Genomic DNA, 15462 nt, shown 5'->3' with positions numbered 1-15462 from the left:
GAAACGGTCGTCTTTGGTCTGATATTGCTCAATAGACTAAGTCGGAGTCCGTTTGTTTGTTTTTCAGATATCGGTTAGTAACTTTTTCTCTATACATGCTAGCGACCTAAAACTTGTTTTATCGCATTCAGCGCGTCAAATTACGCCGGAAACGGTCGTCTTTGTTCTGATATTGCTTAAAACACGAAGTCGAATTCCGTTCGTTTGTGTCGTGGATATCGGTGAGTAACTTATTTTTTATACATGCTAGCGACCTAAAACTTGTTTTATCGCATTCAGCGCGTCAAATTACGCCGGAAACGGCCGTCTTTGTTTTGATATTGCTCAATAGACTAAGTCGGAGTCCGTTTGTTTGTTTTTCAGATATCGGTTAGTAACTTTTTCTCTATACATGCTAGCGACCTAAAACTTGTTTTATCGCATTCAGCGCGTCAAATTACGCCGGAAACGGTCGTCTTTGTTCTGATATTGCTCAAAACACGGAGTCGAATTCCGTTTGTTTGTTTCGTGGATATCGGTGAGTCACTTCTTTTCTATACATGCTAGCGACCTCAAACTTGTTTCATCGCATTCAGCGCGTCAAATTACGCCGGAAACGGTCGTCTTTGTTTCGATATTGCTTAAAACACGAAGTCGAATTCCGTTCGTTTGTTTCGTGGATATCGGTGAGTAACTTCTTTTCTATACATGCTAGCGACCTCAAACTTGTTTTATCGCATTCAGCGCGTCAAATTACGCCGGAAACGGCCGTCTTTGTTTTGATATTGCTCGAAACACGAAGTCGAAGTCCGTTTGTTTGTTTTTCAGATATCGGTTGGTAACTTTTTTTCTATACATGCTAGCGACCTAAAACTTGTTTTATCGCATTCAGCGCGTTAAATTACGCCGGAAACGGTCGTCTTTGTTTTGATATTGCTCAAAACACGAAGTCGAATTCCGTTTGTTTGTTCCGTGGATATCGGTGAGTAACTTTTTTTCTATACATGCTAGCGACCTAAAACTTGTTTCATCGCATCCAGCGCGTCAAATTACGCCGGATACGGTCGTCTTTGTTTCGATATTGCTTAAAACACGAAGTCGAATTCCGTTCGTTTGTTTCGTGGATATCGGTGAGTAACTTTTTTTCTATACATGCTAGCGACCTAAAACTTGTTTTATCGCATTCAGCGCGTCAAATTACGCCGGAAACGGTCGTCTTTGTTCTGATATTGCTCAAAACACGGAGTCGAATTCCGTTTGTTTGTTTCGTGGATATCGGTGAGTAACTTTTTTTCTATACATGCTAGCGACCTCAAACTTGTTTTATCGCATTCAGCGCGTCAAATTACGCCGGAAACGGTCGTCTTTGGTCTGATATTGCTCAATAGACTAAGTCGGAGTCCGTTTGTTTGTTTTTCAGATATCGGTTAGTAACTTTTTCTCTATACATGCTAGCGACCTAAAACTTGTTTTATCGCATTCAGCGCGTCAAATTACGCCGGAAACGGTCGTCTTTGTTCTGATATTGCTTAAAACACGAAGTCGAATTCCGTTCGTTTGTGTCGTGGATATCGGTGAGTAACTTATTTTTTATACATGCTAGCGACCTAAAACTTGTTTTATCGCATTCAGCGCGTCAAATTACGCCGGAAACGGCCGTCTTTGTTTTGATATTGCTCAATAGACTAAGTCGGAGTCCGTTTGTTTGTTTTTCAGATATCGGTTAGTAACTTTTTCTCTATACATGCTAGCGACCTAAAACTTGTTTTATCGCATTCAGCGCGTCAAATTACGCCGGAAACGGTCGTCTTTGTTCTGATATTGCTCAAAACACGGAGTCGAATTCCGTTTGTTTGTTTCGTGGATATCGGTGAGTCACTTCTTTTCTATACATGCTAGCGACCTCAAACTTGTTTCATCGCATTCAGCGCGTCAAATTACGCCGGAAACGGTCGTCTTTGTTTCGATATTGCTTAAAACACGAAGTCGAATTCCGTTCGTTTGTTTCGTGGATATCGGTGAGTAACTTCTTTTCTATACATGCTAGCGACCTCAAACTTGTTTTATCGCATTCAGCGCGTCAAATTACGCCGGAAACGGCCGTCTTTGTTTTGATATTGCTCGAAACACGAAGTCGAAGTCCGTTTGTTTGTTTTTCAGATATCGGTTGGTAACTTTTTTTCTATACATGCTAGCGACCTAAAACTTGTTTTATCGCATTCAGCGCGTTAAATTACGCCGGAAACGGTCGTCTTTGTTTTGATATTGCTCAAAACACGAAGTCGAATTCCGTTTGTTTGTTTCGTGGATATCGGTGAGTAACTTTTTTTCTATACATGCTAGCGACCTAAAACTTGTTTTATCGCATTCAGCGCGTCAAATTACGCCGGAAACGGTCGTCTTTGTTTTGATATTGCTCAAAACACGAAGTCGAATTCCGTTTGTTTGTTTCGTGGATATCGGTGAGTAACTTTTTTTCTATACATGCTAGCGACCTAAAACTTGTTTTATCGCATTCAGCGCGTCAAATTACGCCGGAAACGGTCGTCTTTGTTTTGATATTTCTTGAAACACGGAGTCGAATTTCGTTTGTTTGTTTCGTGGATATCGGTGAGTAACTTTTTTTCTATACATGCTAGCGACCTAAAACTTGTTTTATCGCATTCAGCGCGTCAAATTACGCCGGAAACGGTCGTCTCTGTTTGTTATTGCTCAAAACACGGAGTCGAATTCCGTTTGTTTGTTTCGTGGATATCGGTGAGTAACTTTTTTTCTATACATGCTAGCGACCTAGAACTTGTTTTATCGCATTCAGCGCGTCAAATTACGCCGGAAACGGTCGTCTTTGTTCTGATATTGCTCAAAACACGGAGTCGAATTCCGTTTGTTTGTTTCGTGGATATCGGTGAGTAACTTTTTTTCTATACATGCTAGCGACCTCAAACTTGTTTTATCGCATTCAGCGCGTCAAATTACGCCGGAAACGGTCGTCTTTGGTCTGATATTGCTCGAAACACGAAGTCGAAGTCCGTTTGTTTGTTTTTCAGATATCGGTTGGTAACTTTTTTTCTATACATGCTAGCGACCTAAAACTTGTTTTATCGCATTCAGTGCGTCAAATTACGCCGGAAACGGTCGTCTTTGTTTTGATATTGCTTAAAACACGAAGTCGAATTCCGTTCGTTTGTGTCGTGGATATCGGTGAGTAACTTATTTTTTATACATGCTAGCGACCTAAAACTTGTTTTATCGCATTCAGCGCGTCAAATTACGCCGGAAACGGCCGTCTTTGTTTTGATATTGCTCAATAGACTAAGTCGGAGTCCGTTTGTTTGTTTTTCAGATATCGGTTAGTAACTTCTTCTCTATACATGCTAGCGACCTAAAACTTGTTTTATCGCATTCAGCGCGTCAAATTACGCCGGAAACGGTCGTCTTTGTTCTGATATTGCTCAAAACACGGAGTCGAATTCCGTTTGTTTGTTTCGTGGATATCGGTGAGTAACTTTTTTTCTATACATGCTAGCGACCTCAAACTTGTTTCATCGCATTCAGCGCGTCAAATTACGCCGGAAACGGTCGTCTTTGTTTCGATATTGCTTAAAACACGAAGTCGAATTCCGTTCGTTTGTTTCGTGGATATCGGTGAGTAACTTCTTTTCTATACATGCTAGCGACCTCAAACTTGTTTTATCGCATTCAGCGCGTCAAATTACGCCGGAAACGGCCGTCTTTGTTATGATATTGCTCGAAACACGAAGTCGAATTCCGTTTGTTTGTTTTTCAGATATCGGTTGGTAACTTTTTTTCTATACATGCTAGCGACCTAAAACTTGTTTTATCGCATTCAGCGCGTTAAATTACGCCGGAAACGGTCGTCTTTGTTTTGATATTGCTCAAAACACGAAGTCGAATTCCGTTTGTTTGTTTCGTGGATATCGGTGAGTAACTTTTTTTCTATACATGCTAGCGACCTAAAACTTGTTTTATCGCATTCAGCGCGTCAAATTACGCCGGAAACGGCCGTCTTTGTTTTGATATTGCTCGATAGACGAAGTCGGAGTCCGTTTGTTTGTTCTTCAAATATCGGTGAGTAACTTCTTTTCTATACATGCTAGCGACCTCAAACTTGTTTTATCGCATTCAGCGCGTCAAATTACGCCGGAATCGGCCGTCTTTGTTTTGATATTGCTCGAAACACGAAGTCGAAGTCCGTTTGTTTGTTTTTCAGATATCGGTTGGTAACTTTTTTTCTATACATGCTAGCGACCTAAAACTTGTTTTATCGCATTCAGCGCGTTAAATTACGCCGGAAACGGTCGTCTTTGTTTTGATATTGCTCAAAACACGAAGTCGAATTCCGTTTGTTTGTTTCGTGGATATCGGTGAGTAACTTTTTTTCTATACATGCTAGCGACCTAAAACTTGTTTTATCGCATTCAGCGCGTCAAATTACGCCGGAAACGGTCGTCTTTGTTTTGATATTGCTCAAAACACGAAGTCGAATTCCGTTTGTTTGTTTCGTGGATATCGGTGAGTAACTTTTTTTCTATACATGCTAGCGACCTAAAACTTGTTTTATCGCATTCAGCGCGTCAAATTACGCCGGAAACGGTCGTCTTTGTTTTGATATTTCTTGAAACACGGAGTCGAATTTCGTTTGTTTGTTTCGTGGATATCGGTGAGTAACTTTTTTTCTATACATGCTAGCGACCTAAAACTTGTTTTATCGCATTCAGCGCGTCAAATTACGCCGGAAACGGTCGTCTCTGTTTGTTATTGCTCAAAACACGGAGTCGAATTCCGTTTGTTTGTTTCGTGGATATCGGTGAGTAACTTTTTTTCTATACATGCTAGCGACCTAGAACTTGTTTTATCGCATTCAGCGCGTCAAATTACGCCGGAAACGGTCGTCTTTGTTCTGATATTGCTCAAAACACGGAGTCGAATTCCGTTTGTTTGTTTCGTGGATATCGGTGAGTAACTTTTTTTCTATACATGCTAGCGACCTCAAACTTGTTTTATCGCATTCAGCGCGTCAAATTACGCCGGAAACGGTCGTCTTTGGTCTGATATTGCTCGAAACACGAAGTCGAAGTCCGTTTGTTTGTTTTTCAGATATCGGTTGGTAACTTTTTTTCTATACATGCTAGCGACCTAAAACTTGTTTTATCGCATTCAGTGCGTCAAATTACGCCGGAAACGGTCGTCTTTGTTTTGATATTGCTTAAAACACGAAGTCGAATTCCGTTCGTTTGTGTCGTGGATATCGGTGAGTAACTTATTTTTTATACATGCTAGCGACCTAAAACTTGTTTTATCGCATTCAGCGCGTCAAATTACGCCGGAAACGGCCGTCTTTGTTTTGATATTGCTCAATAGACTAAGTCGGAGTCCGTTTGTTTGTTTTTCAGATATCGGTTAGTAACTTCTTCTCTATACATGCTAGCGACCTAAAACTTGTTTTATCGCATTCAGCGCGTCAAATTACGCCGGAAACGGTCGTCTTTGTTCTGATATTGCTCAAAACACGGAGTCGAATTCCGTTTGTTTGTTTCGTGGATATCGGTGAGTAACTTTTTTTCTATACATGCTAGCGACCTCAAACTTGTTTCATCGCATTCAGCGCGTCAAATTACGCCGGAAACGGTCGTCTTTGTTTCGATATTGCTTAAAACACGAAGTCGAATTCCGTTCGTTTGTTTCGTGGATATCGGTGAGTAACTTCTTTTCTATACATGCTAGCGACCTCAAACTTGTTTTATCGCATTCAGCGCGTCAAATTACGCCGGAAACGGCCGTCTTTGTTATGATATTGCTCGAAACACGAAGTCGAATTCCGTTTGTTTGTTTTTCAGATATCGGTTGGTAACTTTTTTTCTATACATGCTAGCGACCTAAAACTTGTTTTATCGCATTCAGCGCGTTAAATTACGCCGGAAACGGTCGTCTTTGTTTTGATATTGCTCAAAACACGAAGTCGAATTCCGTTTGTTTGTTTCGTGGATATCGGTGAGTAACTTTTTTTCTATACATGCTAGCGACCTAAAACTTGTTTTATCGCATTCAGCGCGTCAAATTACGCCGGAAACGGCCGTCTTTGTTTTGATATTGCTCGATAGACGAAGTCGGAGTCCGTTTGTTTGTTCTTCAAATATCGGTTAGTAACTTTTTTTCTATACATGCTAGCGACCTAAAACTTGTTTTATCGCATTCAGCGCGTCAAATTACGCCGGAAACGGTCGTCTTTGTTCTGATATTGCTCAAAACACGGAGTCGAATTCCGTTTGTTTGTTTCGTGGATATCGGTGAGTAACTTTTTTTCTATACATGCTAGCGACCTAAAACTTGTTTTATCGCATTCAGCGCGTCAAATTACGCCGGAAACGGTCGTCTTTGTTTTGATATTTCTTGAAACACGGAGTCGAATTTCGTTTGTTTGTTTCGTGGATATCGGTGAGTAACTTTTTTTCTATACATGCTAGCGACCTAAAACTTGTTTTATCGCATTCAGCGCGTCAAATTACGCCGGAAACGGTCGTCTCTGTTTGATATTGCTCAAAACACGGAGTCGAATTCCGTTTGTTTGTTTCGTGGATATCGGTGAGTAACTTTTTTTCTATACATGCTGTGATGTATCGCGTTAGCGTATGAGTGTGTGCGTGTGCGAGCGTACCAAACGCGTAGCGTCTACGCGACACAGGCTAGTGCTAATTGAGCGACGGCTGGGTAAGGTCGGCCTATCTCGCGCTCCGGGCAAAGCCCGTAAAGTATATTTGTATTACAACTGAATCACCAATAAACTATAATTATCATTGTTATTGAATAAATAATCGGCGTGCATTTATTTACCTAGTAGCATTACATAACAACTGGCGACGAGGATTATTGAATTCTACGTGTGTGGGCATAGGGCTAAATGTGTTAAAAAGTGCTAAGCCAATGCAAAAGGCAGATAAAAACTGGCTTTATAAAAGTGGAGTGACAAAAGCAGCAATTATAGATGAACTGAATAAAGCAGATATAGAATTTTCTGAAAGCGAAAATTTCGAGTCACTCCGGAAGAAATTAAGAGATTATTACGATGAAGTAAATACTGAAACAGCAGGTATAGCTAATGCCAATGAAACCCTCACGGGTGAGAATACACAGAATCGCGTTGTAAACACCGACAGTGAAGAGGAAGATCCCAACAGTAACAACATGTCGGACAATAAAAGCAGATTAGAATTTATTCTTGGAAAATCAGACTGGCAATTATTTATTGAAAGATTTAAATTCTACATCAAAAGAAGGAAAATCACCGAGGATGGGGACAAAGTAGCCACGCTGATCGACTTAATCGACGAGGAAAGCTTCAAATTGCTCAAACAATTAGTATCTCCGGCAGATGTGGAGACAAAAACTTACGATCAAATAGTCAAAGTTATGACTGACTATCTGCACCCCAAACCTTCGGAAATCATGGAAAGATGTACCTTCCACCAAGCAAGACAAGAACAGCACGAAAACATACAAGAGTTTGCCGCACGATTGAAAAAACTTGCTTTAAACTGCAATTTTCCAGATCTACAAGACACATTGCGCGACCAGCTGGTGTGTGGAATAAGGGACACTGAAACACGAATCAAATGTTTTGAAATTGAGAAAGCCGATTACGATGGAGTTTTAAAAATCGCGCTTGCAAGAGAAAAAGCAGTAAAAGATGCTTCGTCATCTCAAAACGCGTTAGAACATAAAAACGCGAAACAAGAACTTTACCACGTCGATACGAGAAATAAAAAATCGGGAACATCAAGCACGAGCCAAACGAGAGGTGGTCACCGCGGGGGCAGAGGTGCCGGAGGAGCATCAGCCACGTCGAGCGGCACAAATCAGCAGCGTCAAGGCCAAAAGAAGCTAGTGTGTTATTGTTGTGGCAAAGAAGGCCATATAAATAGAGAGTGCCAGTATAGAGATTATGTGTGCTCGTACTGCGTGAAAAAAGGGCACATTGAACGCGCGTGCCGAATTAAGCAAGCAGCAGTAAACACAGCCGCGAAGCAAGAGGTGAAGAATCTCCAAGCAGCAGACGAGGATAGCAGCGATTTCTCGGACGACGATCACGAAAGCGACTTCTTACACCTCAAGGTTACGCGTAATAATTATGAGAGTATGAAAAAAAAAAAAAACAAAGGTCACGAATGCAAATTTGCACATTAAAAAAATCGATGATAATGAATCGGCATTAGAGCAAAGTAAAAACGCGAATCCTATGTTTATATCGGTTTTAATAAATGAAACCCCGGTTAAATTCGAGATTGATACTGGGACTTACGCTACGGTAATTTCTGAAAGAATTTTACAAAAAGAATTAAAAGATTGTAAGATCATTAAAACGAATTCGGAATTAAAAACTTACGACGAAAGAATCTTAAAACCGTTGGGAAAACTAATTAATTTGAAGGTCGCTATCGACAACGAAACGCGAATATTAGATTGTTTTGTTATGAAAGGATCGGGACCGGCTCTAATAGGTCGAAAATGGTTACAAGCTTTCGGCGCTTGGCCTTTAATGTTGCCTAAAGGAAATATCCAGAATAACGAAAAGGATAAACAAATAAATAAAATGAACACGGAAAATTTAGAAAAAATTCTTTCAGAAAAATATCCGATTTTATTTAGCGATACTGCCGGAATGTACAATAAAAGTTCTATTAAGTTACATGTAAAAGAAAATACCCGTCCGGTAGCACTTAAGTGCAGAAACGTTGCACATGCGCTAAAACCGCTAGTGGAGAAAGAGATAGATAGATTAGTAGAATTGGGACATTTAAAGCCAGCAACGGCTAGCGAGTGGGCGACACCTATAGTGCCCGTATTTAAATCAAACGGTAAAATAAGAATATGCGGCGATTTTAAATTGACCGTAAACCGAAATGTTATCATAGATAAATACCCCATGCACACGATCGATGAAATATTTGCAGCATTACAGGGTGGTGAAACGTTTTCAGAGCTGGACCTGACGCACGCCTATATGCAATTTCCGGTAGACGAAAAAAGTTCCGAATTTTTAACGATAATTACTTCTAAAGGTCTTTTTAGATACACAAAAATTCCGGAAGGTGTTGCGCCAGCCCCAGCAGAAGTACAAAAAAAGGTAGATGAAGCCATCAGGGGAATTTCAGGCACTATAGCCTACCTAGATAATATTTATATAACAGGGAAAAACGCTGAAGAGCATAAGCGGAACTTGGAACAGGTTTGTGCAAAACTTCAAGAATGTAATTTGAGAGTAAACATTAAAAAATGCAAATTTATGCAGGAAAAAATTGAAGTATTGGGTTTTGTTATTAACAAAGAAGGATTGCACAAAGCTTTTTCCAAGATCAAAGCAATGACGAAGGCGCCTATACCAACCAATGCGAAAGAATTGGAGTCGTTCATCGGGCTGATAACGTTTTATGCTAGATTTCTGGAAAACAGAGCAAGTAAATTGAAACCACTTTACGATTTATTAAAAGAAAAAAAATTCGTCTGGACTCGGGAGTGCGATAAAGCTTTTAAGTGGGTTAAGAATGAATTAATTTCACCGCGCGTTTTGGCGCATTTTGACCCAAAGGAAGAAGTAATTCTTGCCTGCGACGCTTCCGACTACGGGCTATCTGCAATTCTTTCGCACAGGTATAAAGATGGATCCGAGCGACCAATAGCTTTTGCGTCAAAGAAAATACCAGAAAATGAATTAAAAAGAGCGATAATTGATAAAGAAGCAATGGCAATCGTGTTCGGCTTCAAAAAATATTACCAATATATTTTCGGACGCGAAATAGCATTGCGCACAGACAATAAAGCTCTCGAATTCATACTCGGTCCACGAAAAGGCATACCGCAAACAGCGGATAATCGGCTTCAGCGATACGCGTATTATTTATCGGGATTTAAATATAAGATTCAACATGTCAAATCAAAAGAAAATGCAAATTGCGATGCGCTGTCGAGGTTGCCGATAGACGACCAAACAGAAATAATTACGAATGAATTCTCGTACATTAATTTTTTTGAAGAAGGAACAACGTCATTTAGTAGTAAAATGTTAGAAATTGAAAGTAGAAAAGATAAAACTATTAATAATGTAATTAAATTTGTCAAGGCAGATTGGCCCAGCACGAAAAACCTGTCAGAAGAAGAGAAAATTTACTTTCATAAAAGGTACGAATTAACAGTAGATACCAATTGTTTATTTTGGGGAATGAGAGCGTGCATTCCTGACAGCATGCGGGCAATCATACTAAAAGAATTACATTCTTCTCACATGGGAATTGTCAAAATTAAAACGTTTGCGAGATCTTACGTCTGGTGGCCAGGCATTGATTCTGCTATTGAAAATTTAATTAATGATTGCAACATTTGCTCAGTACTTCGAAAAACCCCGGCAAAAACACCGTTAACTACTTGGCCTTGGCCACCAAAGGCGTGGAGTCGCATTCATTGCGATTTTGCAGGTCCATTTTTTAATAATATGTACCTCATTGTGATAGACGCACACTCTAAATGGCCTGAAGTAATAAATTTCAAAAATAATACAAAAACGTCGAAGGTCATCGAAAAATTCAAGACACTATTTGCTAATTACGGTTTACCTTTACACGTTCATTTAGACAACGGGCCCCAGTTCAAATACGGATTGAAAGATTGGCTAGAACAAAACGGAGTCCACGTGAGTTTCTCCCCCCCCTATCATCCGGCCACGAACGGCGCGGCTGAAAATTTTGTTCATACTTTCAAAGATAAAGTGAAAAAAATCGTTAAAGGGGGAGAGAGACTCGAAGACGCGATTAATAAATTTCTTCTTGATTACCGTAGCATACCACACTGTACAACAGGACGCAGCCCGGCGTTCTTAATGTTTGGGCGAGAACTGAGAACTCGTTTTGATGTATTAAGACCAGATGTTTCGATGACCGTTGACAGGCAACAAAGAGCACAGATAGTAGCTAGGCGAGGAAATAGGAAGGTAGATGTAAAAGCCGGAGACGATGTCTTGATGGACTCTCACAGGGTTAGGAGTGAAAAACGTGTGCCAGGTAAAGTCATTAAGAAAGTATCGCCCTCGACTTTTATTGTACGCGACGATCAGGGCAGTACACACAAAAGGCACATCGATCAAATAGTCGACAAGAAGAAGCAGACCACTGTACCGAGAAGGTCGCCTCGCTTGAATCCAAATCTTTAAAGAGGCGGAGAATTGTGATGTATCGCGTTAGCGTATGAGTGTGTGCGTGTGCGAGCGTACCAAACGCGTAGCGTCTACGCGACACAGGCTAGTGCTAATTGAGCGACGGCTGGGTAAGGTCGGCCTATCTCGCGCTCCGGGCAAAGCCCGTAAAGTATATTTGTATTACAACTGAATCACCAATAAACTATAATTATCATTGTTATTGAATAAATAATCGGCGTGCATTTATTTACCTAGTAGCATTACATAACAACATCTATAATTGCTGCTACCGAGTATGAATTCGAGAGCTTTATTGTCTGTGCGCAATGCTATTTCGCGTCCGAAAATATATTGGTAATATTTTTTGAAGCCGAACACGATTGCCATTGCTTCTTTATCAATTATCGCTCTTTTTAATTCATTTTCTGGTATTTTCTTTGACGCAAAAGCTATTGGTCGCTCTGATCCGTCTTTATACCTGTGCGAAAGAATTGCAGATAGCCCGTAGTCGGAAGCGTCGCAGGCAAGAATTACTTCTTCCTTTGGGTCAAAATGCGCCAAAACGCGCGGTGAAATTAATTCATTCTTAACCCACTTAAAAGCTTTATCGCACTCCCGAGTCCAGACGAATTTTTTTCTTTTAATAAATCGTAAAGTGGTTTCAATTTACTTGCTCTGTTTTCCAGAAATCTAGCATAAAACGTTATCATCATTTATTTACCTAGTAGCATTACACAACAACTGGCGACGAGGATTATTGAATTCTACGTGTGTGGGCATAGGGCTAAATGTGTTAAAAAGTGCTAAGCCAATGCAAAAGGCAGATAAAAACTGGCTTTATAAAAGTGGAGTGACAAAAGCAGCAATTATAGATGAACTGAATAAAGCAAATATAGAATTTTCTGAAAGCGAAAATTTCGAGTCACTCCGGAAGAAATTAAGAGATTATTACGATGAAGTAAATACTGAAACAGCAGGTATAGCTAATGCCAATGAAACCCTCACGGGTGAGAATACACAGAATCGCGTTGTAAACACCGACAGTGAAGAGGAAGATCCCAACAGTAACAACATGTCGGACAATAAAAGCAGATTAGAATTTATTCTTGGAAAATCAGACTGGCAATTATTTATTGAAAGATTTAAATTCTACATCAAAAGAAGGAAAATCACCGAGGATGGGGACAAAGTAGCCACGCTGATCGACTTAATCGACGAGGAAAGCTTCAAATTGCTCAAACAATTAGTATCTCCGGCAGATGTGGAGACAAAAACTTACGATCAAATAGTCAAAGTTATGACTGACCATCTGCACCCCAAACCTTCGGAAATCATGGAAAGATGTACCTTCCACCAAGCAAGACAAGAACAGCACGAAAACATACAAGAGTTTGCCGCACGATTGAAAAAACTTGCTTTAGACTGCAATTTTCCAGATCTACAAGACACATTGCGCGACCAGCTGGTGTGTGGAATAAGGGACACTGAAACACGAATCAAATGTTTTGAAATTGAGAAAGCCGATTACGATGGAGTTTTAAAAATCGCGCTTGCAAGAGAAAAAGCAGTAAAAGATGCTTCGTCATCTCAAAACGCGTTAGAACATAAAAACGCGAAACAAGAACTTTACCACGTCGATACGAGAAATAAAAAATCGGGAACATCAAGCACGAGCCAAACGAGAGGTGGTCACCGCGGGGGCAGAGGTGCCGGAGGAGCATCAGCCACGTCGAGCGGCACAAATCAGCAGCGTCAAGGCCAAAAGAAGCTAGTGTGTTATTGTTGTGGCAAAGAAGGCCATATAAATAGAGAGTGCCAGTATAGAGATTATGTGTGCTCGTACTGCGTGAAAAAAGGGCACATTGAACGCGCGTGCCGAATTAAGCAAGCAGCAGTAAACACAGCCGCGAAGCAAGAGGTGAAGAATCTCCAAGCAGCAGACGAGGATAGCAGCGAATTCTCGGACGACGATCACGAAAGCGACTTCTTACACCTCAAGGTTACGCGTAATAATTATGAGAGTATGAATAAAAAAAAAACAAAGGTCACGAATGCAAATTTGCACATTAAAAAAATCGATGATAATGAATCGGCATTAGAGCAAAGTAAAAACGCGAATCCTATGTTTATATCGGTTTTAATAAATGAAACCCCGGTTAAATTCGAGATTGATACTGGGACTTACGCTACGGTAATTTCTGAAAGAATTTTACAAAAAGAATTAAAAGATTGTAAGATCATTAAAACGAATTTGGAATTAAAAACTTACGACGAAAGAATCTTAAAACCGTTGGGAAAACTAATTAATTTGAAGGTCGCTATCGACAACGAAACGCGAATATTAGATTGTTTTGTTATGAAAGGATCGGGACCGGCTCTAATAGGTCGAAAATGGTTACAAGCTTTCGGCGCTTGGCCTTTAATGTTGCCTAAAGGAAATATCCAGAATAACGAAAAGGATAAACAAATAAATAAAATGAACACGGAAAATTTAGAAAAAATTCTTTCAGAAAAATATCCGATTTTATTTAGCGATACTGCCGGAATGTACAATAAAAGTTCTATTAAGTTACATGTAAAAGAAAATACCCGTCCGGTAGCACTTAAGTGCAGAAACGTTGCACATGCGCTAAAACCGCTAGTGGAGAAAGAGATAGATAGATTAGTAGAATTGGGACATTTAAAGCCAGCAACGGCTAGCGAGTGGGCGACACCTATAGTGCCCGTATTTAAATCAAACGGTAAAATAAGAATATGCGGCGATTTTAAATTGACCGTAAACCGAAATGTTATCATAGATAAATACCCCATGCACACGAGGCGACCTTCTCGGTACAGTGGTCTGCTTCTTCTTGTCGACTATTTGATCGATGTGCCTTTTGTGTGTACTGCCCTGATCGTCGCGTACAATAAAAGTCGAGGGCGATACTTTCTTAATGACTTTACCTGGCACACGTTTTTTACTCCTAACCCTGTGAGAGTCCATCAAGACATCGTCTCCGGTTTTTACATCTACCTTCCTATTTCCTCGCCTAGCTACTATCTGTGCTCTTTGTTGCCTGTCAACGGTCATCGAAACATCTGGTCTTAATACATCAAAACGAGTTCTCAGTTCTCGCCCAAACATTAAGAACGCCGGGCTGCGTCCTGTTGTACAGTGTGGTATGCTACGGTAATCAAGAAGAAATTTATTAATCGCGTCTTCGAGTCTCTCTCCCCCTTTAACGATTTTTTTCACTTTATCTTTGAAAGTATGAACAAAATTTTCAGCCGCGCCGTTCGTGGCCGGATGATAGGGGGGGGAGAAACTCACGTGGACTCCGTTTTGTTCTAGCCAATCTTTCAATCCGTATTTGAACTGGGGCCCGTTGTCTAAATGAACGTGTAAAGGTAAACCGTAATTAGCAAATAGTGTCTTGAATTTTTCGATGACCTTCGACGTTTTTGTATTATTTTTGAAATTTATTACTTCAGGCCATTTAGAGTGTGCGTCTATCACAATGAGGTACATATTATTAAAAAATGGACCTGCAAAATCGCAATGAATGCGACTCCACGCCTTTGGTGGCCAAGGCCAAGTAGTTAACGGTGTTTTTGCCGGGGTTTTTCGAAGTACTGAGCAAATGTTGCAATCATTAATTAAATTTTCAATAGCAGAATCAATGCCTGGCCACCAGACGTAAGATCTCGCAAACGTTTTAATTTTGACAATTCCCATGTGAGAAGAATGTAATTCTTTTAGTATGATTGCCCGCATGCTGTCGGGAATGCACGCTCTCATTCCCCAAAATAAACAATTGGTATCTACTGTTAATTCGTACCTTTTATGAAAGTAAATTTTCTCTTCTTCTGACAGGTTTTTCGTGCTGGGCCATTCTGCCTTGACAAATTTAATTACATTATTAATAGTTTTATCTTTTCTACTTTCAATTTCTAACATTTTACTACTAAATGACGTTGTTCCTTCTTCAAAAAAATTATTCTAAATAAAAATTATATGCTAGCGACCTAAAACTTGTTTTATCGCATTCAGCGCGTTAAATTACGCCGGAAACGGTCGTCTTTGTTTTGATATTGCTCAAAACACGAAGTCGAATTCCGTTTGTTTGTTTCGTGGATATCGGTGAGTAACTTTTTTTCTATACATGCTAGCGACCTAAAACTTGTTTTATCGCATTCAGCGCGTCAAATTACGCCGGAAACGGCCGTCTTTGTTTTGATATTGCTCGATAGACGAAGTCGGAGTCCGTTTGTTTGTTCTTCAAATATCGGTTAGTAAC

At 40.1% G+C, this 15462-nt stretch overlaps 2 protein-coding genes across 2 annotated transcripts; one reads left to right on the top strand and one right to left on the bottom strand.

Annotated features, from left to right (window-relative positions):
* The first annotated feature begins 6921 nt into the window (after positions 1 to 6921).
* Positions 6922 to 11197, top strand: LOC124405571 (uncharacterized protein K02A2.6-like). Its single transcript, XM_046880594.1, has 3 exons — positions 6922 to 8116; positions 8211 to 8535; positions 8644 to 11197. Exons 1-3 carry the CDS (start codon positions 6922 to 6924, stop codon positions 11195 to 11197), a joined length of 4074 nt encoding a protein of 1357 aa, XP_046736550.1.
* Positions 11198 to 14277: 3080 nt separating this feature from the next.
* LOC124405570 (uncharacterized protein K02A2.6-like) lies at positions 14278 to 15122 on the bottom strand. Its single transcript, XM_046880593.1, has 2 exons — positions 14496 to 15122; positions 14278 to 14349 (listed from the first exon to the last, which is right to left on the bottom strand). The coding sequence occupies exons 1-2, from the start codon at positions 15120 to 15122 to the stop codon at positions 14278 to 14280; spliced, it is 699 nt and encodes a 232-aa protein (XP_046736549.1).
* Positions 15123 to 15462: the final 340 nt, after the last annotated feature.

This window comes from Diprion similis, chromosome 4, assembly GCF_021155765.1.
Source record: "Diprion similis isolate iyDipSimi1 chromosome 4, iyDipSimi1.1, whole genome shotgun sequence".
NCBI classification, from domain to species: domain Eukaryota; kingdom Metazoa; phylum Arthropoda; class Insecta; order Hymenoptera; family Diprionidae; genus Diprion; species Diprion similis.
The sequence above is the reverse complement of the archived record's forward strand: the minus strand, read 5'-3'. Positions and strand labels throughout refer to the sequence as shown.

Bases quoted from the DNA above. Each gene is read 5' to 3' on its own strand.
- LOC124405571 (XM_046880594.1), top strand. From the start codon at position 6,922: ATGCAAAAGGCAGATAAAAACTGGCTTTATAAAAGTGGAGTGACAAAA. The intron at 8,117-8,210 runs GTAATAATTATG...AATCGGCATTAG, and splicing joins CTTACACCTCAAGGTTACGC to AGCAAAGTAAAAACGCGAAT. The intron at 8,536-8,643 runs GTTGCCTAAAGG...GATTTTATTTAG, and splicing joins TTCGGCGCTTGGCCTTTAAT to CGATACTGCCGGAATGTACA.
- LOC124405570 (XM_046880593.1), bottom strand. From the start codon at position 15,122: ATGTTAGAAATTGAAAGTAGAAAAGATAAAACTATTAATAATGTAATT. The intron at 14,350-14,495 runs GTGAGTTTCTCC...TGATTACCGTAG, and splicing joins TAGAACAAAACGGAGTCCAC to CATACCACACTGTACAACAG.